The sequence below is a fragment of the Mustelus asterias genome, chromosome 8 (assembly GCF_964213995.1).
Source record: "Mustelus asterias chromosome 8, sMusAst1.hap1.1, whole genome shotgun sequence".
Lineage (NCBI taxonomy): Eukaryota > Metazoa > Chordata > Chondrichthyes > Carcharhiniformes > Triakidae > Mustelus > Mustelus asterias.
The window spans coordinates 68,654,677-68,681,763 of NC_135808.1; the positions used below are offsets into that span (position 1 = coordinate 68,654,677).

At 39.3% G+C, this 27,087-nt stretch overlaps 1 protein-coding gene across 1 annotated transcript in view; it reads left to right on the top strand.

Annotated features, from left to right (window-relative positions):
* The window catches only part of cdc73 (cell division cycle 73, Paf1/RNA polymerase II complex component, homolog (S. cerevisiae)), a 333,544-nt gene that overhangs the window by 45,167 nt on the left and 261,290 nt on the right, over positions 1-27,087 (top strand). The window contains exons 8-9 of the mRNA XM_078218135.1: positions 18,856-18,954; positions 23,707-23,785. Coding sequence (XP_078074261.1) covers positions 18,856-18,954; positions 23,707-23,785 — 178 coding nt within the window. The remainder of the gene's footprint in view (positions 1-18,855; positions 18,955-23,706; positions 23,786-27,087) is intronic.

The window sequence follows — 27,087 nt, forward strand, 5'->3', positions numbered from 1 at the left end:
TACCATTGGATATTTAATGTCCATGTCTGAGGTCGATGAAGCCTTGGTTTAACATCTCATCCATAGGATGCACTTCCAATGGTGCAGAGTTGCTCAAGCTCTGGTGAGGAACTTGAATCCACAACATATTGACTCAGGCGGGAATGATAGTTACTACTCCATGGCTGATTATTTAAGTAGGAATATTTAAAGGCAAGATATTCATTTTTAAAAATGTATTCTTTCACACAACATTGTTTTATCACTACTCTTGAGAAGGTGATTGCAAGCTGCCACCTTGAAATTTAAAAATGTTGTTTACTATAAATGTTGTAGAGTATGTGGATTGATTTTGTGACATCACTGATAGGAATTTATAACACAAACCGTGGTTATATGCTTGAAGTCAAAAATTAAATGCTCATAGTACTTGACCGATGTAGCATATACCCCAGATTGGACAAGGAAATTAGAGGGGGTCTATGAAGTTAGCTTAATATTTTTGAGGCAAGTAAATACTGGTTGTGCATAAGGCCTGAGAGATAATAACTTCTATCTAATTGACAGAAAAAAATGTGAGTCTAGGTTTATAGATCTCACCCTCTGCAATGGTGAAAATGCTTAAGAATTTTACAGGCTGCTGTTTAGTGTTCTTGGAGGCTATAAAGAGTAGTTGCCATAATTTAAGTCGTTGGTCAATTCTAACAATGTATTTGAAGTTTATTTATTAGTGTCACGAGTAGGCTTACATTAACAATGCAATGAAGTTACTGTGAAAATCCCCTAGTCACCACATTCTTGTGCCTGTACGGGTTATGCTAAGGGAGATTTTAACATGGCCAGTGCATCTGACCAGCATGTCTTTTGGACTGTCGGAGGAAACCCATGCAGACACGTAGAGAAAGTGCACAGGCAATGACCCGTGCTGGGAATCAAACCTGTATCCCTGGTGCTGTGAGGCAGCGGTGCTAGCTACTGTGCCGCCGTGTTTCTCATGTTTTGAGGCAGTAACTCTAGTTATTGGGTGATGGCTTTTTCAGTTAATGTAATTTGAGTTTCCAGAGGCATTTGCTATCTTATTGATGTTGAATGGTGGTACAGGATGAGTCTTGTTCCAAATTTTTCTATTTAGTTTAGAGGAATGTCTTGACAAATTCCAAGTTTTTGACTTCACATACTTTAATTGTATTCTCATTGTAGTAAATTGCACAATATGCAGAATAATTTTGTATAATGTGAATAATTCATACTTTCAAAAAATTCTTAATTGTATTAGTTTTTGTGAAATCTCAACAGATAGGCTTATAAAAGCAGAAAATAGTCAAAAGGACTGCCCCTTTGCAACAGCTGGATACCAATTTTATCAAGTCTATTTGCAAAGATTAATAGGACTTTATTAATTGTTATGGAAATAAATTGGAAAAGTAGGTAGGGTGACAGCTGTTTGCACGTTTTAGTCTGAAAGTATTGATTTTCTCATATTCTTCAAGGCTTTATTTGCTGCTGATCAGTGGTGAGGTAAGTTTACAGTTGAGAGTGCTGCTAGGAAAGAAATGGAGACAAAGGATGCAGTCTTTACCGAATTACTCCTCACCCCCTCGGTGTTCATGACTATTAGAATTCAGTGAAGGTAATTAGTTGATTTCCTGAAAAGTGGTGACATTTTTATCCAGTTGTTGACCTATTTTGAGAATTCTGTTATACAAATGTTTCCTGGAAAGACAATGTTGCACTGAAATGCAATTATTCCCACGTTTCCTTGATTGTTTATGCTGCTTCAGAAAAATGTTCACAAAAATCTCTGCTTACTTAACTCTAATCTGTGTGGGTTTCCCTGATTAATGTGAGTAATACACTGAACACGACTTAAATCCAGAGAGAGTTAGGTGTAGTAGTGTGCACATGCACTTCATATTGAAGTAACCAAGATTTCTGAAATTTGAGTGATTTTCTTGGTCTCAAAAAAAATTCTTACTGGGAACTGTCAAATTTGGTCAAGTTTGCTGACCGTATCAGACTAGCTGAAGCAGTTGAGTCTGAGAAGACAGCTTGGGAAATGCAAAATGAGTTGAATAGAAAAGTAAGTGTGTGGAACAGTAGCTCGTGGAACAATACACACCTATGCGTAGGACTGAATGATCACGTTAGACAGAATAGTGGTTCAGGAATGCTTCGGAGTGAGACCCCAAGGATACAATTTAAAAAAACACTTGGAACTTTCCATTCTTTGCTGTACCAATGAGGTTCAAAATCTGACATGTTTTTGACCACATGAACACAAAACATAAATAAAATCATCCCCCTTGCTGTTTGATTTCAAAAGAGTTAAAATCATTTTGTGCAATCAAAGGATTTTACTCCCTTATTATAAAGTGGAGCAATTGTATGGTTTGATATAGTGCCACCTACAGGCATTGATACTTTAAGTGAAACTTTGGAATTGCATGCTTCAGAAACGGAATTATCTATATAATAGGTACCGCAGTTGCAATATCAGCACTAACTTATTTTTCTTTCCAGTTCTCCTGTTTGGGTTACAATCCCTCAAGCTTCCAGCCTCCCCCCCACTTGAACAAATTTAGATGTACTTTAAATAATATATGATTTGATTGATAGGTTAGAAAGTTGAAAAATGATTTTTTCCTGGTCTTGTGTTGATCCCGTTGGAAAATGTAAATAGCAGCTGCTGGTTGCTCAAATGCATAAAAAGACCTTGGAGAGGAAGCGCAGAAGTCATTGCAAATGCTTATTCTCCTCTTTGTTTTGTTGGATTTATACTTTTGTTGTCCTATTGCTTTACTGATATTTTCCAGATGTCACTGCTGGCCTTGCCAAGTAACTAAATAGTACGCCATCACTGGAATCATGGGCTGCTCAATCCATAATTTAATAAAAAATGGGGGTAAATGCTTTCCCATTTTTGTTCTGCTGGGAATTGACATTTAGCTCTACTATTTATCCTAAATTCTCCCCCAAAAAGAAATACCCCCTCCACCTTGTCAAGTCCCCTCAAGATTTTGTTTCAATCAAATTATCTCTGACCCTTTTATAATGGATGCAAGCCTAACCTGTCCAGCCTTTCCCCATAAGGCAACCCACCAGTATCCCCCTAGGCAGCCCCCTAACTATCATACCACTACTGAACTGTTTCCAGTGTGTTTACAGCCTTTCTTAAATAAGGAGACCACTACTGCACACAGTGCTTCAGATGTAATGTCACTAATGTGCAGTATAACTGAAGCACAACCTCCTTAACTCTTGCATTCAATTCCCCTTACAAGCGATTACATTCTGTTTGCTTTCCTAATTACTGACAGTACCTGCACACTAACTAATATGTTTTAGAAAATGAACTATCTGTTTTATGTCATAATCTACAGCTTGGAAATATCTCTGTAGCACACCTCTGTGGTATGTTGAAATGGGCATAGCTGATTGCTTGCTAGTGTTGTCCAGTTTACAGATAGTGTAATGTCTTTGTTTCCTGTGAGATAATGTTAGGGATTAATACATTACTCTGTCTGAATTCAGTTTTTTGCTAATATTTTCCAGCAATAAACATAAATTACATATTGCTCAGTTGTTTAAGCAATTTGGCTTTCATATCTCCTTTTTCAGAGAAACATAAAGCACAAAGGACCTATTCAGCCTGAGTTGTGGCCGTTCATAGAGCTTGGAATTTTCCACACTCTGCTGTATTTATGAAGATCAAAATCTGACATGTTTTTGACCACATGAACACAAAACATAAATAAAACGATCCCTTTGCTCTTTGATTTCAAAAGAGTTAAAATCAATTTGTGCAATCACTCTTCTGTTCTTTCTGCATAACCTTGCAAATTAATTTCTTTTCAAGAATTTAGCTAATTTTCTCCTGATGTTTGTTATTGAATGTGCTTTCACCGCCATCTCGGACAGTGCGTTCCAAATCATTGTAACTCATTGCGCAACTTCCTTATTGGTCCTGGTTCTTAAGTCCACTGGAAATAGTTTAGATAGGATAAATAAGGAGAAACTGTCAAGTATTTTTACAACTTCTGCTAATTCTCTCAATCTTCGCTGCTGCAAGGTGAACAATGCTACTTTCTCCATCTCTCCACGTAACTGAAGTTTTCATCCTTGGTAACATTCTAGTAAACCTGCAAGCCCTAACATCCTTCCGTGGAGTTATGTCGGGCGTTTTAGTGACATTTTTATTACCGCTGATTTCAGGAGGATTGTTGTGGAAAATGACGATGTTTCAATATTGTACATATCTTCACTTGTGTGCAGGGCTGTGGGTGATCTGTTGAAAGGTGAGATGATTTCTTCCCTCTTCCAGTTGCCTCGTCTGAAATCTTTGAGCTAGTGCGGTTTGGTAGAACTAGCTGGCGAGTTGTTTGCTCTTTGGTATCTTCAGGCAAATGCCAAGCAAGTTTGGATTTGAAGTGTCCCTTGGTGTTGCATAGCACCACCCTGTGACTGAAATCGGGTACTGCCTTGTCATTTATTTTTGATGGAAATGTAGCTCAATGGTGTTAGAGAACAAAAAGTAGTAGGTTCAAAATCACGGACTGAGAAAAATGACTTTTTGTTGAAATATTCTTCAGTAAGTAAAATAAACATTTCCTTATGTTTTTGTGGGTAATTGGATGTTTTAGGACGGCATGTGTTCCTCATTTGTTATCTCTTGCTAACCCACAATATCTCCTATTGTGAATTTGTTCTTGTACATACATTTTTTTTTGCATTTGCTCTGCTTTGTTACTCGAAGCCCCTGATGCAATCATGTTAGACTTACTCTTGAGGTTTCGACTTGGTGTGATGATTCTCCACTTTGGTTGACGTTTTTACTATACTGGTCAAATATTAGCAAAATGTCATCTAATTTTAATTGTCATCATAGTTCCATGATACTGAAGCTGAAAGGCTGCATGTAATATATTATTTATGTGGGTGCACATATATAGTTTCTTGCTTACTGAAGTACATGCTCTATACAAAATGTTCCTATTTTAGCAAGTTTCCCTGGCTTTGCTCACCGAGTTAAAGGATGCATTGTTTCTTAGAATAGATATTGTGAGTTATGTTGACCAAACTTGGGTAAGGGTTTGAGAACTTGGGAGTACTTGAGCAGGACCTGCCTTTTGCTTTCGCAGCAATTAGGATGAATGTAGCTGTGAGATGGATATTAGGAGTTAGAAGCAACGTGGGAGGTTCAGGAATTTGGTAGCATTGTGCGGAGTCTTGGCTTTCAGAAGGGTGAACTTGTGTTTTGTCAGAATTGGGATAGTGGTCTTAGGCTTTGGCCGCAGTGCGGTGGGAAATGTAACATCTGTCAGTGTGCAGACATAGGTCCCAGTGGCTTTGGGAATGCCGGAGAATTGGCACCGCTGTGACTTTCTTTGATCTACTGCAGCTACATAAATAAAATGGAGCTAGAAAGTAAATAGCAAATGCTGGAAATCTAAAATAAAAACAGATGCACAGCACTGCTTCAGCATCCAAAAAGGAGAAAAAAGAGTGAACATTCCAGGTTGCAACCTAAAAGTAGTAACAGCAGTTAATAAGGCCTTGTTTCCAGAGAATTGGAATTGCAAGTGGTAGTGGTAAAGTCACTGCACTTGCAATCCAGAGGCCCAGGTTAATGCTCTGGGGATAAAAGCAGAAAGTGCTGGTAAAACTCAGCAGGCCCTGCAGCATCTGTGAAGAGAGAGACAGAGTTAACATTCCTTGTCCAACATGACTCTTTGGAGCTAGTTCAGATGCTGGCAGGCTTGGCTGAGCTTTTCCAGCACTTTGTTTTAATTTCAGATCTCCAGCATCCACAGTATTTTGCTTTTATTTTAATGCCCTGAGGACACGTCTTCACATCCCACTATGACAGCTGGTAGAGTTTAAATTCAATTAATTGATATTTGAGGAGTTCAAAGCTAATCTCAGTAATTGTGATCATTATCCACGTGTGGGAAATCAAAAAACCTAGAGTGATAAATATAAGAGTCAACATTAAATCCAATAGAGAATTTGAGATAAAGCATTGTTGAGGCAAATAGCATTAAAACTTTTAATGTGAAAATGGATAAACAAATGAGGGAGAGAGTAGTGTAGAATATTTGATGGGGTCAGATCAAGGGGGTTGGGATTGATGGGGGCAATCTACGAGTGTACATGACTGTGAATTTTTGCTTGTTATCCTGATGTACCCAGGAGCATTCATTTATCCTTAATGGAGTGCATCTCATAATGTACTACTTGCTCATAAGGGGTGTGTTGCATAGATTGTATGGCATTCCAGCTGTGAGATTTTTTATCCATTCTCTCTCCTTTCTGGTATATATAGTGATGGAGTTTTTCACCAGATATCCTTTTACAATTATCATTAAAATGAGCAGTTTTAGGATTATAGAATCCTTGCTTAACTCCTAATATGATACAGACTATATATCCTGGGAAGAGATGTTGCATTGTATTGTCGGTACCTCCACTATGGCAAGGGATGGGGTAAGTTGTCCTGGGTGCACACCCAACTGTGGACGAAAATCCATGGCCGTTTTATCGGCATTTTACAAGTGCTAATATCCTGTATTTTTTGTGGTTGAATAAGCAATGCCAGTAACTACTATAAAGATTTGCTCCAGGAATGTGCAGGGAATTTGTCACCTTGTTAAAAGGAAGAATCAGAATCACAGAATCCCTACAGTGCAGAAGGAGACCATTCGGCCCATTGAGCCTGCACGGACTCTCCGAAGGAGCACCTTACGCAGGCCCAACCACCCCACCCCAGCCATATCCCTTGTGCATTTTTAACCATGGCTAATCCACCTAACCTACAATACTTTGGACACTACAAGGTAATTTAACATGGCTAATCCACTTAACCGGTACATCTTTGGACTGTGGGAGGAAATTGGAGCACCATGAAGAAACCAATGCAGCCATGATCGACAAGACACAAGACAGTCACCCAAGGCTGAATTCGAACCTGGGTCCCTGGCGCTGTGAGGCTGCAGTGCTAACCATTGTACTGCTCTTTATTTCATTTGTTATTGTCACATTTATTAGTATACAGTGAAAAATATTGTTTCTTGCGTGCTATACAGACAAAGAATACCATACATAAGGAAGGAAAGGAGAGAGTGCAGAATAGTGTTGCAGTCATAGCTAGGGTGTAGAGAAAGATCAACTTAATGCGAGGTAGGTCCATTCAAACATCTGACAGTAGGGAAGAAGCTGTTTTTGAGTCAGTTGGTACGTGATCTCAGACTTTTATATCTTTTTCCCGACAGAAGGTGGAAGAGAGTACGTCTGGGGTCTGTGGGGTCCTTGACTATGCCAGCTGCTTTTCCGAGGCAGCGGGAAGTGTAGACAGTGTCAATGGATGGGAGGCTGGTTTGAGTGATGGACTGTGCTTCATTCACAACCCTTTGTAATTTCTTGCGGTCTTGAACAGAGCAGAGCACGTTAATCACTTTACAGATTTCCTGGTTGGGTAGAATAGCCATGATTTTTTTAAAAACTATGTTGCCTGGGCTACTTTATCATTTGCAAATGTTACCTATCCTGTTATCCACTAAGATCATTAAATAAATTTATGGGTTATTTTGTTCGGGATAAAAAGAAGCCTTGTTTAAAATTAGCTAAGTTACTGTTGCGTGATTCTAAAGGAGGGCTAGGGATGCTAAATATTAAGGTGTACCAGTTAGCTTCCCACCTCAAATTTATACATGAATGGTCTGGGGGAGACCCCACCTCTATAAGGCTTGATGTTGAAGCTGATCAGTCTTTGCACTCCTTGCAGTCACTTGTATTTCTTCGGGATCCTAAAGTGGCGTTAGACAAATGTAATAATCGTATTGTTATTAACACTCTAAAGGCATGGAGGATGGTCCATGAGTTGGAGGAGAGATCTAATTCAACTTCCGCCCCTTTTCCAATTTAGGATCTTCTGGATTTCCTGCTCGGTCCTATGGACCACAGTTTTGATATTTGGAGGGAGGGCGATCCCTGTAAACGTGAGGACATGTCTGGTGGCACTCCCATCATGTTATCTTTTGAGCAGTTGGGTCGACAGTTTGATATTCTGAAACACCTTTTTTTAAAGCTATTTGCAACTTAGGAACTTTGTCCTTAATAAGACAGCACTTTTGATGCTGAGATATCCTCAGTGGGAAAATATCCTGCTATCTGGAGCCCAGGCATTTAGTAAATTTGATGACACTCTATGCTCTAGATCTGGTGATAGATAATACATTGGACATGCTGCAGTCTTGGGAGAGATAACTTGCAGTAAATATTGAAGAGACATGAGGTGATATTTGGGAATGAGCCAATAAAATTTAGTTAATAATAGAACAAAAGAAACTCAGCTTAAGATATTGCACCATCCGCATATTATTTCAAGCTTGCAACATAGGTTTGACCCTGCCATATCTTCGTTGTGCCAGAAGTGCGCGGTGGACGTGGGGGAATTACCTGCATTGTTTTTGGTCCTGTGTCAAGATTAAGGCCTATTTGTTTAATATTCTTCAAGAGCTTGAGGATTTTTGTTACGGCTTTAGAGTTTGATCTCTTGGATCTAATACTGGGTTTCCCAGACAAAAAGATCAGTAATGCGAATGGGAAAAGGCTGTACAATATCCTAACATTTCCAGCATGGAAGAATATCCTTTGCTCGTGGATTAATGATAAGTCTCCTTCAATATATACCAATGGTTTTCCTGATTTGTTTACCTCGAGCTAAATTTGGATACATTCCGTAAAGTTTGGGAGGCTTATCATAAAGTTCTAGGCTCCACACTGCCTAGTTTACTTCTGCAAGGTTTCCCCAAAGCTCTGTGGCTCTGTCGCCATTATCCAGTGAACTTGGTTGTGCTCTCCTGAGTCAATTATGGCTGTATCCTGTTATCCTAATATCCCCCTTCCTTCGATATATCCTTATGTTACTTGTATGCTGGGAGATGCTAGATACAATGAATAATTTGAACCAACTGTGTTGGTAATTTTTTTTCTTTTTCTTCTTACTTATAATTTGTTTGAAAATGATCCTGCTGTACTGTAACAATCTTTGGGAGTTTGTTGCATTTTTCTGTACAAATTGGAAAATTCTTCAACAAAATATAATTAAAAACTAGAAAGCAGTAAATGATATACAAAGATCATGTTGAAATGAAAAGAATACAATTAATGAAAATGGCCATATCAGTGGGAAGATATGGGAAGGAACAGGGGAAAAGAAACAAAGAACCTATCTTTATGAAAAAGAAATAGTGTTGGAAACATAGGGCAAGCTCTCACAGCAGGGTAATTAAAGATTATTTTGGAACTATTACTAAGGAAAGCTCATGGTGTTCCAAGTTATTCCAGTGTAGTCTGTCTCTGAAGCTTTACCATGGAACCTTTGTTCCAATGAAATGGATAAACAAAGTGAGAAAGAGTAGCATACTAATAAGGAAAATATTTTGCTCTGAGAAATTGGCTGCGGTTCTCCCATCGCGACCCCCAACCTTTCTGGCGGGGTTGTGGTGAGAGATGCGTGTTGCCGGCCTTGTACCGACCGGGATTTGCGCATCGCTGGGAACGCATGTGCATCTCCCAGAGCCGACGAATAGTCGCCGGTCAGACCACGCTGGAAACCGGTGGGAAGGCAGGTAAGTAATTTGAATCTTTTAAAAATGTATTTTAAATATGTTTATCAGTCCATCATCGGGAACTTTCAGGTCCTGATTGAATCTCCCACCCTGCCAGGAGTACTTTATTCCAGCAAGGTTCAGGCTAGCTCCCCACGTTCGGGGAACTAGCGGGAGACCCCGCTGGAATGAAGGGGGGGGGGGGGGGGTGCAATCGGGGCACCCCAAGGGGTCGGGCGGTGGGGGGAATTGTGTCCCCTGGACATGGGCACCCTGGCAGTGTCAGCCTGTGCTCCCTATCACTGCCAAAGGGGCAAAGTGCCTGTGCCCAGGGAGCACGGCACTGCCCGTTGGGCAGTGTCAAAGGGGTGGGGCATATTGTGGGCAGGGCCAGGAGCGATTGGTAGGGGTGGGGGGTCCTGCTGCCACTCTGCAGACAGGATCGGTCTGGGATGGAGGGTGGAGCTGGGGGTTGGGTGGGTGGGGAGCCTGCTTCCCTCCTGGTTGGGGGGGTGTGGGAGCTGTACATTGGAGTGCTGGGGGGGGGGGCGGGGGGTGGCAGGGCTGGCCCAGGAATTGTTGTGGGGGCTGCGATCAGGCCATGGGTAGGCTGGAGGGGCAGCACTGCGGGGGTCCCGGGCTGGCCAGCAAACGGGGAGTCTTGACAGATCGGGATTACTGCGCATGCGCAGAATTCCGGAACTGTCAAACTCCGGCGCGAATAGGCCCTGGCCCTCTGGGTTTTTAATGAGGTTCATGACTGGGACCTCTGCAGTGCACAAAGTGTGGAGATTCAGGTGAGAAACTGAACTGACAAAACAGTCGGGATTTAGAACAGTTTTCCCGCCAATTCAGCATTTTTGGGAGAATCACGGCCATTGTTTCTGCAAAATATGTTGAAAACTCTTTTCTATGAATAAGAATTAATAAGCCAGATTTTTCCTTTCGCCTGAACCTCTTTTACCTGGTATAGTTTTTAGAATTTGTTGAAATCATTTGGACGAACAGGCAAATGGATAAATGACAATCCAGGCTTTGGGTGACATGCTTTTCGTTGGATGCTGAGACAATCATAAGGCGGGATACCTTCTACACCACTTGCTCAGGTTGTCGATTTTGAAAATTACCAGCACGAGTTAGCTGTTAACTTGTGTGTGGAACCAGTCAGAGCAAGAATATATTGAGGACAGGAGGGGCGATTAATGTCAGGGGAAGTAAAACAATGCAGTGGAACTGTGGATCATAGTGCGACATAGCTCTGCATTATACATTCTTTGTTTGCTACTCTATTGTAATTAGACTGTCGTGTATTAAAGTTAGAAAACCTGATAGTGGTAAGCTGAAATAAAAACAGAAAATGTTGGAAATACTCAGCATGCTAGGCAGTATCTGTGGAGAGAAAAATCCTTACCGTTTCAGGTTTATTACCTTTCCTCACTTCTCCACAGGTGCTGCCTGACCAGAGTGTTTCCAGCATTTTCAGCTTTTAATACTGGACCCTGATAATTTTCATTTGCGCTGTTAATTATTTTGATGCCAGTCATATTCTGCCCTCTTATAGGCAACATTTGTGCTTTGAATTAAATTTAATCTGCTATTGCCCTCCATCTTAGTTTTTGATGCCTAGGTTTCACCAATTTGTATTCAATGTTTATTCAAAACTATTACTGTCAATTCGAAACAGCAATCCCCACACCCATTCCTCAAGAATCCCATTCCATACTTGCAATTCGATATCAATCTGATGTTTGCTAAACTTTATCCAATTTCATATTTATTACCAAATTTTACCATGAATCCCTACCATTTTGATCCATAGAATTTCATCCAGAAATTAGCTAGATTCCTTTTTGAAGTTTCGATAAGCTATTGTTTTGTTGACTTTGTTACAATAAGTTGTGATCTGATATTTCCTGAAGAGCAGATTCAGTGAAAAAAAACGTAAGATATAGGAGCAGAAATAGGACATTCATCCCTTCAAGCCTGCTGTACTAATCAATAAAAATTTGGCTGATCATCTATCATCTGTGACCCTTCCTTCCTGCACTATTTCTATATCTCTTGATTTCCTTAGTATCCCAAAATCTGTAGATCTCTGACTTGAATACATTCCATGATTGGACATCCAAAGTGCTCTCAGTTTCACAGATTTGTAGCCCTTCAAAAGGAGAAAGTTTCTTAATCCTAAATAGTTGGTTCCTAATTTTGAGACTGCGACTCACTAGTCCTAGCCTTCCCAACTTGGGAAATATCAGCCTTTTCATACCACTTCAGAATTTTATATATTTCAATTATATTACCTTTAATTCTTCTGAATTTCCTCTCATTCATTTGAATTCTGGAGTTTATTGTGTTACGGCCAAATGAGGAGGGACAAAATATATCTCTCCTGGGCTACCACTCAAAATCTGTCTGTAACAGTTTATTTTGTCAGTTTGGAAGGATGAAGGAATTTTCTGAATGTCTATGTTTAACCATTTGTACTGGTGGCAGAGAAGCAAGTCCTGCAGGCTTTCTTAAAGTTTAAAACAAACAGGGATTTGTTTTCTTTAGTTTAACATCCACCCAGGTAAAGATAAAATACTTAAAAGGGTAAACCCACACTTCTCAAACATTCACGGCCCATATTCTCATGCACGCTAGCATGCAAAATTTACAAGGTATACTATAGGTAATTACTTTCTTAGATAAATTGAGGTTCAGTGCTGAAAGATAAAGAAATTGAGAGTATACTGAGTCCTTGTCTGCCTCACTGTGGCTGCAGCAGAGATTTTTCCAAGTTTGTTTAGAATCCTGCAATTGTATTGTTCCTAACTGCAATTGCTGGAGATGATTTCTTTTAAATCCTTAATACACCTCTTCCAGATGTCACTTCGTTTCACATCTGAAGTTCCTTTCTATGGAAAATTCATTTATGTATTGAATTTTTAAACTGTAATTGGGTCTTGTCTTGGGAGAGAGCAGCTTTTCCAGACTACTCACTTGTCTTTAGTAGCTTGTTAGAGATTTTAAAATGGTCACTTCAGTTGTGTAACCCCACTCCCTATAACGATTTCAAAAGGCGGTTTGTTTATCGGATGTCTTAATCAACAGTTTTTGTTTCACGGCAAGGGGATTTGACTCTATAATGTCCTAACCATAACACCCTGAATGAGTCATTGTGCATCCTGATGAAATAGGAAGACATCTCTCCATATAACTATAGTTCTAGCAGGCTTATTTTCTGTTAGAGGGGTAGTTTTATGGAAATGCAGATGCTATGTCCCATACATTTTAATAAATTACTTTGAAGTGGTTCTTGATATTCTTCAGTGTGAAATTCCAGAGAAGTATGCCGTGGCATGTTTGAAATTTGTTCCACGTTGGAACTTTCCAGGAACTGGTAACTGGCTGTACCAAAAGTCAGGTGCCTAATGGCAGCCATCTTTAGTCATTGTCTTTTCTTGCCCTTAAAATGTACAAAACAGTTCAGTATATGTTTTGTCAGCCAATGAAACCACAGGTTAATATCACTCATGCACAAGTTACGTAATCACAACACTTGGTCCAGTCTCCACGATCTCTCCTCCCGTAGATCAGTCTGAGCCTTTAATGCATTCTTTCTAAGGCAAGTATATCCTTCCTTGGGTAAGTACTTCAGTTAAGGCGCTAGCAAGGTTTTATGTAATTGTAACAGGACTATAGTAGGGCTATTTAAGAGAGTTGGGCATATATTTTTGAGGGAACCATTTAGAGGACTGTTAAAAATGAACGGGCTAGTTGACTCAATTGGATTGCTCTACTAAAGAGTCAACACAAACCCGATTGTCACACTGGCCTCTTGTGCTGTATCATCTATGATTCTATGGTGGAGTCTAATAAGATGCCACTTGCTCAAATTTAGAAAAGGCAGATGTTGTCTGACTATTGTCTTTCCATATTGATCGTGATTTATTAGGTCATCATTGTGCGGGTAAACCTGAAGTAGGCTCCTAATAATGGATTCCATTATTTTATTCACAATTGCAGAGGTGTTGGAATTTGCTTTGTTGCCTTGTTTGCAAACATACATCATGAAGTCTCTATCTATCCACTGGGACTTCCCTCGTATTTGCCTGCTTCGTAATGATCACCTTCGCTTCATATATCTCCTCCTTCATCTCTCTCTCTCTCTCTCTCTCTCTCTTTCAATCTTCTGAGATGGATGTCATTCTTCTCAGGAGATTTGTTTTTAGAACTTATAGCCAGTTTACTATTTCCATCTAATTTATACTAAAATTGTTACCTCCTTGGGTGGTCATTGTCTAAGGAGGACATATCACTTGTGAATACTTAAAAGAAATAATCATTTTATTTTGTTTGAACTGTTTGTTCCAAATCGTACCAGATACTTATTGCAATTTCTTTATGGGGAGTACGGCTTAGGACAATGTGTGAAAGTTTGGTAGGTAGAGGGAAATTTTAAACATCTTTCTAAAAATGTAATCTAGTTTGTATTTGTGTTTAACATTTAAATGCAAGTATTGTTTAACTTGTGACTCGCCGCCAGGGGCCTAAGAACGGGGTCGAGAAGTGATCAACTGGTAGTAGCTGAAAGAGTTAATTAAGGAAACTGATCTGAACTGGTCTCAGCTGTACCTGGGCTCAGCTAGTCTCTTTGCTCAGAACACAGAAATTCAGACACACAGTGTCCAGCACTGAGTGCAGCTTTGGACAGTGGGCAATTGTTCTAAAGAGGAGATGTATAGACTTTCAAAGCAAAAGGATATAGCATAATTGAAAGTCAGCTATTTTGTAATGATACCCAGAGTGTGACAGGAAGAGACATAAAAAAGCAGCAAATAATGTCAAAAAGGGAAAAAAATGGTAAAGCAAAATTAATGGCTCTTTACTTAAATGTACATAGTATTCGGCACAAAATAAATGAATTAATGACACACATTGAGGTTAATAGGTACGATTTTATAGCCATTACAGAGATATGGTTACAAGAGATCAAATTAGGAATTAAATATTCAGGGGTATGTTACTTTTTGTAAGGATAGATAGGAAGGAAAGGGTGGTTGGGTGGCTTTGTTAGCACGAGATGGAATAAGTATGATGGAAGAAATGATCTTGGATTGGAAGATGTAGAATCCATATAGGTGGAGATGAGAAAGAGTGGAAGAACACATTGGTAGGAGAGTTTATAGGCACCCAAACAGTAGCTATATTTATTCATTTGTGGGACATCGGCATCGCTGGCTGGCCAGCATTTAGTGCCTATCCCTATTAGGAGGTTATCCCTCCTAACCTTGGAGGGCAGTTGAGAGTTAACCACATTGCTGTGTAGCTCTGGAGTCACATGTAGTCCAGACCAGGTAAGGCATTTTAGAGGGATTTTCTTATGAGGAGAGGTTAAATAGGTTGGGCTTGTACTCATTGGAGTTTAGAAGAATGAGAGGTGATCTTATTGTGATATATAGGATTCTCAGGGTGCTTGACAGGGTAAATGTTGAAGGGTTGTTTACCCTTGTTGGAAAGTCTAGGTCCATTTAAGACAGATGAGGAGAAATGTTTTCTGAGGGTAGTGAATCTGTGGAATTCTTTACTGCAGAGGCTGGGTCATTAAGTATGTTCAAGGCTGAGATGGACAGATTTTTAAGCAGTAAGGGAATCAAGGGTTATTGGGATTAGATGGAAAAGAGGAGTTAATGATTAGATCAGATCAGTCATGATTTTCATTGACTTCTGCTCCCATGTCTTATGACACTTGGTATGTTCTCTAACTGTTGGCCACTTCACCTGGCTGTGAGAAAGAGCTAATTGTTTGGGAACTTGAACCCTCTGAGGAGGAAAGTTGATCCAATGCTGAGAGTTCTAATATTAAGGAAAACCTGTCCAACCAGCCTTTGAATTGCAAAGATTTATCTCCACATTTAATTGTAAAACACCTCCTTAATTGTTCTATATTGGTTTTGAAGGAAGGAGGAGAGTCTTGTATCAAGCTTTCAGTAATGTCTGCTTCACTGGAATACTCACTATCTGAGTTATGTGTTATCCCTTCCTTGCAGGCCTGTATTCCAAGTAATGCCAATTATCAAATTTTCACTGCTTGTCCATCAGCCAAGAGTCCAGGAGATGCAGGCACTCTGTATTGCTTTCAGTAGGTTAATGGTTTATTCATCACTCCCAGAATTATTTTATATGTAAACACGCATTTCAGTTCATGAACCACCAGCTCATTCATAGAAGTAACCTTTCATATTGGGCAGGAGAAAAAAATGCTCAAATTGTGTCCTTGGTTATTAACTGTATTAATTTGTCCTCGGTTCCAGCTCCATTGGCAGCTTTTAGACTTTGCTGTCCTCTTGCTGTTAAAATACTGAGAATGTTTCACTGATTTGTTTTACTTTTTTTTGCATTTTTGTTTTTATTCCTGTCATTTTAATATGTTTTTATATGTTCATATATCTATCCAAGTGTGTCTCACCTTTATTCCCAATTGAAGTTGTGACTGCTCTGTGTTTTCTGCTTCTAGTTTAATTTGTGAATCTATTTAGGTTCAGGTTTATTTTGTCTGTGTTACTGATCCTAAATATATTTATTTATCCTCATGTTCTGCATTATGTCTTTATAAGTATTCAACTTGTCACCTTTTGAAGTAGTGTTCAACTAATTTCCCTGCATTATTCCCAATGTCTCTTTGTTAGCTGCTGAAAACTACATAGCTCTTAGTCTTCAGTTTTCTGAATCCTAGACCATGTTAAGTGTGATAATTTCCCCCCATGAAACCTTATCCAGATCACTTCCCAGATCAAGATTTGCACTACCTCTGTGGTTTCACTGATTTGCTAGGTTGAGATGAAGTTGTATATTAAGTGTACCAATTACAATTATGAAACACTTAAGTATTTTCAAATTTCTGTGGAACGTAAATGATACATTTACCTTGAATTTGAATTGGATTGTTGAGCAAGGATAATTGTGGGTTTTGTGTGAAGGCTTAGATTATGCATTTTCCCAGTCAAATTCTCTCATTACATTCAAATTAATTTTGATGCTACCACATTATTGATGTACGAAAGAAAATAGTGATTGGTTGTGGGCCATTGTGATCCATAATCGCATAATGTTGACATCAGTAATTCCACTGCTCTGAAACCATGTATTAAACATAATCCAGTGCTTGGCTACATAAAACAACATGAGTCTTAGCAATATGGCTGCAAATGATTAGTTGTACTATATAAATTGATCAGCAAACGTTTCTGTCATGTAGCTGCTGAGAGGTTCCTTTAAGAATATAATGTCGGTCTTTGTTTCCACACTTGTCTAGTTTTTTTAAAAACAGCACGGTTCTTGTGCTTATGGTGAGTAAAATTCAAACTGACTAAAACCCTTGACTTTTTACAAGCTAAACACAACTTGACTGTTATGTTTAAATGGTGTAACCAGTTAAATTTTCTCTGTGACCTTGAAAATCCCTGAAGTACTGGTGTATAGATTGATGTTCTTCTCTCTGACTTAAGCTAGATAAGCATTGATATAATGAGTTTGGACTGTTGTATCCAACCTATTTCATTTAGTCTACCATTATCCTCACAGTAGCAGCTGTAGCGAGTTCCTTTACTGCCACTAACCTCCTTGAATTCACTTTTGATCAGCAGTATCTTTCCATAAAGGATAACTATGATGATTATAAATGCCATAACTCCTGTGCAATTTCCTACTGTTAATGCATTTATTTACCCAGCAGCAGTAACAAGCTAATTTTGTGTTTTTGATTAATTGTTTAAGTTAAAAGCCTGTCTAAGGCAGGAACATTTAAATTCTGGCATTAAAACCTTGGGTCTAGCAGCATTCATGGATAGAGAAACAGTTGACATTTCAAGTTGAATGCTTCTTCAGAATTGAGGGAGGTAGAAATGTTTATGCCTTTTGGAAGGGGACGTAGAGCAAAGGAGGAGTGGACCAGGGTGTTGTGGAAGAAAGAATCCCATCAGACTGCTGATAGGGGAGGGGAGATTGGCATAATCCTTTGAACGCGGAGTTTTGTGGGGTGGAAAGCGAGGACAAGGAGGATCTATCAAAGCTCGGGGAGGGAGGGAAAGGGGTGAGAGCCCAAGTGCATGAAACGGGTTGAATGCGGTTGAGAACTCTTTAGCGGAAAGGAAGATGTGGGAGGAATCTTTATTTGAGAGAAAATAAAGATATGCCAGTAGTACCATTGTGGAAAGTAGCATCATCAGAACAGATGCAAAGCTGATGGAACAAGGAAATGCAGTCCAGATAGCTATGGGAGTCATTGTGCTTATAATGAATATTAGTGGACAGTCTATCCCCAGAAATAGACAGAATGACAGAAAAGTTGAGGAAAGGAAGTGTTGGAGATGACTGGGGATTGGAAGCAAAATTGATTTATTTTTTTCAGTTCTGAGCAGCAAGTGGCACTGATTTAGTCATTGATCAGGAATGTTCCACATACCCCACAAAAAGAAATGCATAATGCAAGTGCCATCACAACACCTTTTGTTTGGAGGAAGCAAGATAAGTTAAAGGAACCAGTTCAGCCTAGTGAAGACTCTGGGCCTTTGATCAAGGAGGAAATGAGGAGCCCTCAGACAGTCCTGGTGGAGGGATGGAGAGGTAGAGAGATTTGACATTCATATTGAAGAAGAGGTGGTTATGGCTGGGAAACCGGAAATTATTGGAATGATGTAGAAAAGTCATGGATGTAAGTCGAAAGAGACTGAACAATGGGAGAACAAAATAGAGGAATAAATAAGATCAGTGAGGATGGAACAGGCTGAAATGATGGGTCTATCAGGACAGTTATGTTTGTGGATTTTGGGAGAGAGGGAGAAGTGGGTTGTGTGGTGTTAGGGGACTGAGGTAGGAAACTGTGCAGGGAAGATCTTTGGATTAGATGGCAGTCCTGGAAATAAATTGATCTTGAGTGGTAGGGTCATGGTCTTGGGGAGATAGGAAGAAGTATCTGAGAATTGGTGCCTGGCCAAATTCTGGCATTTCTTACTTTTGCACAAAAGATGGCAATATGTAGCTGAAAGATAATGAAGTTCAAATTAATTCTTAATTATGCAGAACCGTAACCATCTCTGCTTCAATCACTCTTCTGGCGAAGAGACAATGAGACTTGAAGTGTTAGCTCTGTTCTCTCTCCACAGATGCTGTCGGTCCTGCTGAGATTTTCCAGCATTTTCTGTTTTTGTTTCAGATTCCAGAATCTGTAGAAATTTGCTTTTATCTTAAAATTTCCAGTGCTGATTGTATTTTTTCCATCCCTCAGAATTTTTCCAAGAACATATTTGCAATTTTACAATCGGTCAAAGCTAGGGAAGAAGGACGAGCACCGGAACAGAGACCTCCACAAAACGTAATACAACCGGTAAGAAACATTTTTTTCTCTTTTTCCTTTAAGGACGAAGAAAATGTATTGTGCTCGACTTACTGAACTGATGTTTCTCGGAACTTATGTTCAGGGATTGCATACTCCTTATCCGTAACTCTTTCCCCTCGCACCCATATTTAGTCAATTAGTTACAAATTGAAATTACAGAAAAGTAATAACTACCTTCATATTTAAAACATTAAAAATAGCTGTAACTAGGAATTTTCGGCATGATTTACAGAATAAAGTGCAAATTACTCTGATTAAATTGTAATTTGTATAGACCATTTTTCCTTAGGTAATGTATAGTGCATACAATTAAATGTAAATATACAGGATGGAGAACAGTAGTAATAGAACATTTTTAAGGCACTATTTTCAACATCATACTTTTCCTTGAACTCGAACAGGGGTGTCATTCTTAACTTTCATTATGGATCAGATCTGACATTCTGGCTCTTGGTGTGCACCATGTTCAGGAGAGAAGTAGCTCTCTGGCCCAGTGAATGGCAACCTAGATTACTAAATGGGGCACATGAGTGGCCCGCTTTCATTTCAGTGGGCTGCAAGATTGAAATCTGGCATATTCACTAACTATGACCCTTGAATAAGATTGAATACATTTAATACAGGCCAAATATTTCATAAGTTATAGAAAATGCTTAATCATTCATATATTAATAGAACTGTCATCAACTCCAAGTGGTAAAACAAAATAAATATTTGCGCTTAATTGGATGCAGGGAGTGCATGGCTCTTTCAGTCAATATTGTGTGCAGTCAGCATGTACCTCATTTCAAGTGCCCTTTTCGTGCCTATCACTTTACTGGTAGGAAATAAATTGCTCGGATAGAAGCCAGTGGGATGTGGCTACTCCATCAGTGCAATGATACTGCGCGTTTAAGATATATAAGATGTATGTTATGTATCTCGTCATTTTTAAGCATTAAAACTAATTAATTTGTTATAGTTAAGCTATGATGTTAAATGAAGTTTGTTTGATAAAACTTTCCCAATTTGTAGTAGAATCGCATCTGGAGTGAAACATCATATTCTCTTATTAATGCCAAAATAACACATAGTTAGGGTGCACTCTAACTTCATATTATAGCTTGGAGTTTCTGATCTGTATCCTAACAAAATGCCTTGTGGGTAGCACTCTGAACCCCGGTGGGCTGCATGTGGCCTACGGGCTGCAGGTTGCCCACCACTGCTCTGGTCTCTTGAGTCAAAGTTATGAGTTCAGGTTCTGCTCCAGGACTTGAGTATAATAATCAAGGCTGACACCCCAATGCAGTACAGCACTGCCAGAGATGCAGCATATCAGATGAGACCTTAATCTGAGGCTCTGTCTTCCCACTTGAATGGATGTAAAAGGTCCTATTTTGTTGAAGACCAAGAGTTACCCCAGTGGTTGTGGCCAATATTTATCTCTCGATCAACACAACAGGCTATCTGCTTTTTATAACACTGTGATTGTGGGAGCTTGCTATGTACAAATTGGCTGCTGTATTTCCTACATTACAATGGTTACTGTAGAAAGTGTTTAATTGGCTGTAAAGTGCTTCTGGAATATCTGGTGGCCGTAGAAGGGCAGGGTGAAATGCAAGTCTTTCGTATTTGGACACATGATAGAAATTGTTTTGTTCACAGATGCTGTCTAATCTGTTGAGTGCCTCCAGTAATTGTACAGACCACTTGGCCATCTCAATCACATTTAAGGCATTAAACTTTATATCTGGGGTGTTCATTCTGCACTTATTTGAATTCTGTTCGAAATGCACCAGTGTAGGACTCTGTGTTTCAAATAGTTCAGTTCACCACATTGGGAAAGATGTGAAGACCTGAGAGAAGGTAGAGCAGAGCTATACCAGCTTGCTACCTAGAATGAGGTACTTGCTATTTGGAGGGATTGTAGAAGCTGGCAAGGATTAGTGGGAAGCCGGAGGATTTGGAAGCCTTTAAAAGCAAGCAGAGGATAACTAAAAAAGCAATAAGGAGGGAGAAGATGAAATATGAGTGTAAGCTAGCTAGTAATATAAAAGAAGATGGGAAGAGTTTCTTTCAAAATATGAAAGGTAAGAGAGAGACAAAAATAGTCATTGGACCACTGGAACATGAGGCTGAAGAAGTAATAATAGGAAACAAAGCAATGGCAGAGGAACTGAATAGTTACTTTGCATCAGTCTTCACGGTGGAAGACACCAGTGGGATGCCAGAGCTCCAGGAGAGTCAGGGGGCGCAGGTGAGTGTAGTGGCCATTACGAAGGAGAAGATTCTGGGGAAACTGAAAGGTCTGAAGGTGGATAAATCACATGGACCGGATGGACTACACCCCAGGGTTCTAAAAGAGATTGCTGAGAAAATTGTGGAGGCATTGGTGGTGATCTTTCAGGAATCACTGGAGACAGGGAGGGTACTAGAGGATTGGAAGGTAGCTAATGTAACACTGCTGTTTAAGAAGGGAGGGAGGCAGCAGACGGGAAATTATCTGCTGCTTAGCCTGACTTCAGTCATTGGCAAGATTTTAGAGTCCATTATTAAAGATGAGATCACGGAATACTTGGAGGTGCATGATAAAATAGGACTGAGTCAGCACAGCTTTGTCAAGGGGACAGCATGTCTGACACATCTGTTAGAGTTCTTTGAGGAGGTAACAAAGAAGTTAGATAAAGGAGAACCAGTGGACGTGATTTATTTAGATTTCCAGAAGGCCTTTGACAAAGTGCTGCGTTGGAGACTGTAAAATAAGTTAAGTGCCCATAGTGTTAAGGGTAAGATCCTGGCATGGATAGAGGATTGGTTGACTGGCAGAAGGCAGAGTGTGGGGGTAAAAGGTCTTTTGCAGGATGGCAGCCAGTGACTAGTGTGCCTCAGGGGTCAGTGCTGGGACCACAACTTTTCACAATATATATAAACGATTTGGAGGAAGGAACTGAAGGCACTGTTACTAAGTTTGCAGATGATACAAAGCTATGTTGAGGAACAGGTAGTATTGAGGAAGCGGGGGGGGGGGCTGCAGAAGGACTTGGACAGGTTAGGAGAGCAGGCAAAGACAGGCAGATGGAATACAATGTGGAAAAATGTGAGGTTATGTACTTTGGAAGGAGAAATGGAAGCATAGACTATTTTCTCAATGTGGAAATGCTTAGGAAATCAGAAACACAAAAGGACTTGGGAGTCCTTGTTCAAGATTCCCTTAAGATTAACGTGCAGGTTCACTCGGCAGTTAGGAAGGCAAATGCAATGTTAGCATTCATGTCGAGAGGGCTAGAATACAAGAGCAGGGATGTACTTCTGAGGCTGTATAAGGCTCTGGTCAGACCCCATTTGGAGTATTGTGGGCAGTTTTGGGCTCCGTATCTAAGGAAGGATGTGCTGGCCTTGGAAAGGATCCAGAAGAAGTTCACAAGAATGATCCCTGGAATGAAGAGCTTGTCGTATGAGGAACGGTTGTGGACTCTGGGTCTGTACTGGTTGGAGTTTAGAAGGATAAGGGGGGATCTTATTGAAACTTGCAGGATAGTGCGAGGCCTGGATAGAGTGGATGTGGAGAGGATATTTCCACTAATAGGGAAAATTAGAACCAGAGGGCACAACCTCAGGCGAAAGGGACGATCCTTTAAAACAGAGATGAGGAGGAATTTCTTCATCCAGAGAGTGGTGAATCAGTGGAACTGTTTGCTGCAGAAGGCTGTGGAGGCCAGGTCATTGAGTGTCTTTAAGACAGAGATAGATAGGTTCTTGATTAATAAAGCGATCAGGGGTTATGAGGAAAAGGCAGGAGAATGGAAATGAGAAAAATATCAGCCATGATTGAATGGCGGAGTAGGCTCAATGGGCCGAATGGCCTAATTCTGCTCCTATGTCTTTATGGTCTTTTGGTCTTTGAATAGAGAAAATTAAAGGGAGACTGAAAAAGAGTATTCAAAATTATGAGGGGTTTTGATTAAGCAATTAGTGAGAAACTAATTCCTCTGATAAGTGGGTTTGCATTGAATGGCCATAGATTTTCAAGCGATTGTCAGAGGAACTAGGTTGGAAATGAGAAATTTCTTCCCACACGTTGAGGTCAGTAATGTACTAGCTGAAAGAGTGGTCAAATCAGATCAGAATTTTCAAAAGGTAATTGAAGAAGACTAAAATGTTATGGAAAAACTGCTGGAATACTTGGGCAGCTCTTCCATCGAGTCAACAATATCACAAGTGTTAAATAGGCTCCCTTCCATGCTGTACAATTCCATGACTTTACGTGTATTGGTACTGTGTTGGTTGTGCGTATGTAATCTGCATCTCAACTGTTATAGTACTGAGAGACTCTTATTGGCAATTTCCTATTTGAAATACTGTAACCCAATTTGATAAAAGATAAATGCAGTGCTATAGTTTTCTCAAATAAGCATGGGAAGTGGATTCATTTGACATGGCAAACATGCTAACTATTCTGATAATGATTTGTGCATCCATAAAGATGAGCTAATTCCTTCATATCCTATAACACTGTACCATAACTATCTCTTAAACTATTGTTTGTCACGTTAGATAGCTGTTGAGTTTTAAAAATGCAGTTCATAATTAATACCCAAATAATAGTCTTCACAGCTGTACATTTGTTTAGCGGTTCCTTGCTCATCTCCGACAGCCGGCTATTAAACATCTTCCACTTTGATTTTTTTCCTGTGCATTTTATATTTGGAAAAAGAGTAATTTTATAATTCTTGCTTCAGTGTCCAATTTTATGTGTTGCAGGATCCAGCACTGCGAAATAAACAGCCTATACCAGCAGCATACAACAGATACGATCAGGAAAGATTTGCAAAGAAAGAAGGTGAATATGCATTGTTCTTAAATGTATGCCACATCTCATTCCAGATCCTCCAGAAAATAAAATGTTTAATGAACTTGAAGATTTTTCTTTGCAGCATAGAAATACTTTGCCCCTCAGTTGAGTAGATTAGGAGTGCATCAGGTAATGGTCAAAGAAATGCCATGTGGCTGTGTGGAAACTTAGCTGAGAAGCTAAAACCAAAATAAAATAATTTTTAAAATATGAATTTGCAACTCAAAAATGTTGTGGTATTCAATAGCTTGTTTACGGTACAGACAAATAATGTATTTGACTCCCATTGTCTAAAAACTGTAGTAATCTTTTAGTTATGCTTGATGTGTCTAATCCAAGATCAGTTACATAACTTTTTTGATGCAAATGTTGACGAGGAAATTCAGTCTTACTTTTTTTCCTTATAGATCATGTACTTAATGAAATGTATATAAATGAGTCCATTGAAAACAGGTTTATGATTAGGTGCAGCCAGTCATGTCAGTTTTGTAAAAAATATTTTGTCTTAATGTTGTGTAGCGAATGTGGAAAAAAATCACAAGTTTTATGATATATCTTTATTTTGTCTAAATAAAACTTTTGGCCTTTAGGTGTTGCTGCAAACTATATTATGTAAACTAGAATGTTCAACATTTGCTGGAGAAGAAATCTTGCATTAATATTTTCAAACAGTTTTTCAAAATTTGGGCATATTAGTCATTTTCCCCAATGTAGAATAATTATATACTTTATTCATTGTAAAAAAACTGATTCTGTTTATTTAAGAAATTTAATACAGTATACTCTCATTTAGCTATTTGATTGCAGTGGCATTCAGGATAGCATGTGCTATTTGACACTTGTACGAGGTATTATAGGGGAAATAAAGGAATTTGCATCGACTGTGCAATATTGTGAAGTAAGAAATGAAGAGTAAATCCAACTGCTCGAGTAAGGCAGTTACAGAATTATGTAGAAATTAGCATCAAACACGCAGACAAATTGATTAGAAAGACTTCATGCTGAAAATTGTTTACAAATGAAGTCGGTAAATATACCTCTTGAGGCTGGTATGAGTCAAAATACAGTCAGGCTTTATTCTCACAAGCTTGAGGGAGAACTTGACCCCTTGAAAGCAGAAGCCAAAGTTCTCTCTGAACACAAGAAGCGTGGATATTTATACATCAGGGTTCCCAATACAAGCCATGAAGCAACGTCCAGTTAACAGTCCTTGATCGTAAATTATAGTTCCTTTAACAGCTTCTGATAGTCTCTGGATCATGGTTAGAGACTATCTGATATCCTTGGGTCATAGAGCACAATTCTCCTGGTCGTTGTAGCCAAGGTGCCACCTCTGGTCCCCTGCTCTTCCCGCAGCTTTTCCTTTGAAGTGACTGAGTACGAGTGCAGCTGTCCCAGTGGGAGTCCTCCTTCAAACGGCCATTCTTGCACTCTACCATTTGGTAGCTGCTTCCTTTGTTTAAATCATACACAAGCCTACGGGAAAAGTAAGACTTTCAACCCTACATCTACATTTAACTGTCTGTTTTATCAGAATGATATAAACAAGCAAGGGAACCATGAACAAATGGCTTATACTACTAAAAGTTAAAGATGAAACCAAGAACAAATGGCTTGTGCTACTAAAAGTTAAAGATGAAAGACATGAGCAAATGGCTTATACTACCACCAGGAGCAATATAAACAAAGGGGTGACTAGCCATAAGGAAGGGTTATGTTTATGATACATTCCAGATACAAAGTTCAACCTTTTAGGCACAAAATACATTGAGTACAAAAAAAACCATTAACCCTTTCCCTTCTTCAACAAAGTTTACAAGCAGTGAGATCATTTGAATATATTTGACATGGTAGTAAAAATGTGGAGAGGCTACACAGTAAATAGTCTAATTTTAAAGGGAGGGGGGAAGAACAGAATGACTTTGGGTGCTTTTGCACCAATTTTTGAAAGTGACAAAGCAGGTTAATGAAGCATATGGGAAGGCAAAGTGTAACAGCCAGAAAATTATGATAAAATAATGTAAAACTTATAAAGTTTAGAAACAAAATAATTCTCAAATATAAAAAAACAGCAAAAAGGGGTTTAAATACAGAACAGGTTTTTGGCAGCATCTGCGGAGAGAGAATCAGAGTTAACAGCCAAATTCTTCCATCCTCAGTCATGGCTGTGAGTTTACGGTGCCACTGAGTGTGAACAGAGTTTTTGGCTGGAATGTCAAATTTTACTTTTTCACTCAAAACGGATCCCACCATGAGTGAGACCAGAGAATCACGCCCAACATTTCAGCTCGAGACTTCTTCATCAGCATGATGTTTAGAATAGTCCCAGCTTAAAATGCTCAGCTGTTTAGGAAGGGCGTGAAGGCTTTGGAGAAAGTACAGAATACATTTACTAGAATGGTTCAGGGATGAGGGATACATTTGTAGTCTGGAGAAGCTGTAATTTTTCTCTGAGCAGAGAAGGTTAAGAGATCCAACAGAGGTGTTTAAAGAGTAAAAAATGGCTGAAGGATCAATAACCAGAGAGCAAGATTGAAGGTGATTGTCGTAAGAACCAAATGCATTGTGAGATTAGATTCTGAATAGTCAGGGTGTTGGATACAAACACAATAGCAGCTTTCAAAAGGGAATTCAATAAGTAGAAGAAAAATGCAAAGAACAGGGGGTGTGAAACTAACTCGATTGTTCTTTGAAAGAACCAGCACAGACTTGATGGGTGAAATGGCTTTGTTCTGTGTTGTGTAATTCTATGATTCTATGACTTTATGGACATAGAGTACTTATGAACAGAAAAAGTGTAAGCAACTTGAATCCAGTGGAAGGTAGTATCCCTGAATGTATTGTATAAATATTTTTCTGCTCATAAAAGCAAGTAGTGTCGGTGTTGAGAATTAAGCTTTCTTTCCACCTAACCTGTACCCCAGACTATAAATACCAAGGCCAGATGAACATTCGACCCTTTTCAATGCTATTCCAAAGATGGGCATCAGACTCAAAAGAACATGTTGTTCTGCATTAATGTGTTTCTTTTTCTCCCCAGCTTTTGAGATGAAATTGGTGTTGCATTGTGCACATTTTTACAGCCCAAGTCAACTAAAGAGCTTAGTTATGATGGTTCACGCCTCTTTCAGATTTGACCCTTAAAGTCAGTGGATAGGATTTTATTTTCATTCTGTTTGTAAAAATCCCAAATTTAATTCACCTACTTCCCCTCTCTTTCCTATCCTCTCTTTATTTCTGAATGGATTATTTGATCACAGACAACTCCAGCACTGTGCTGAAATAGGTAA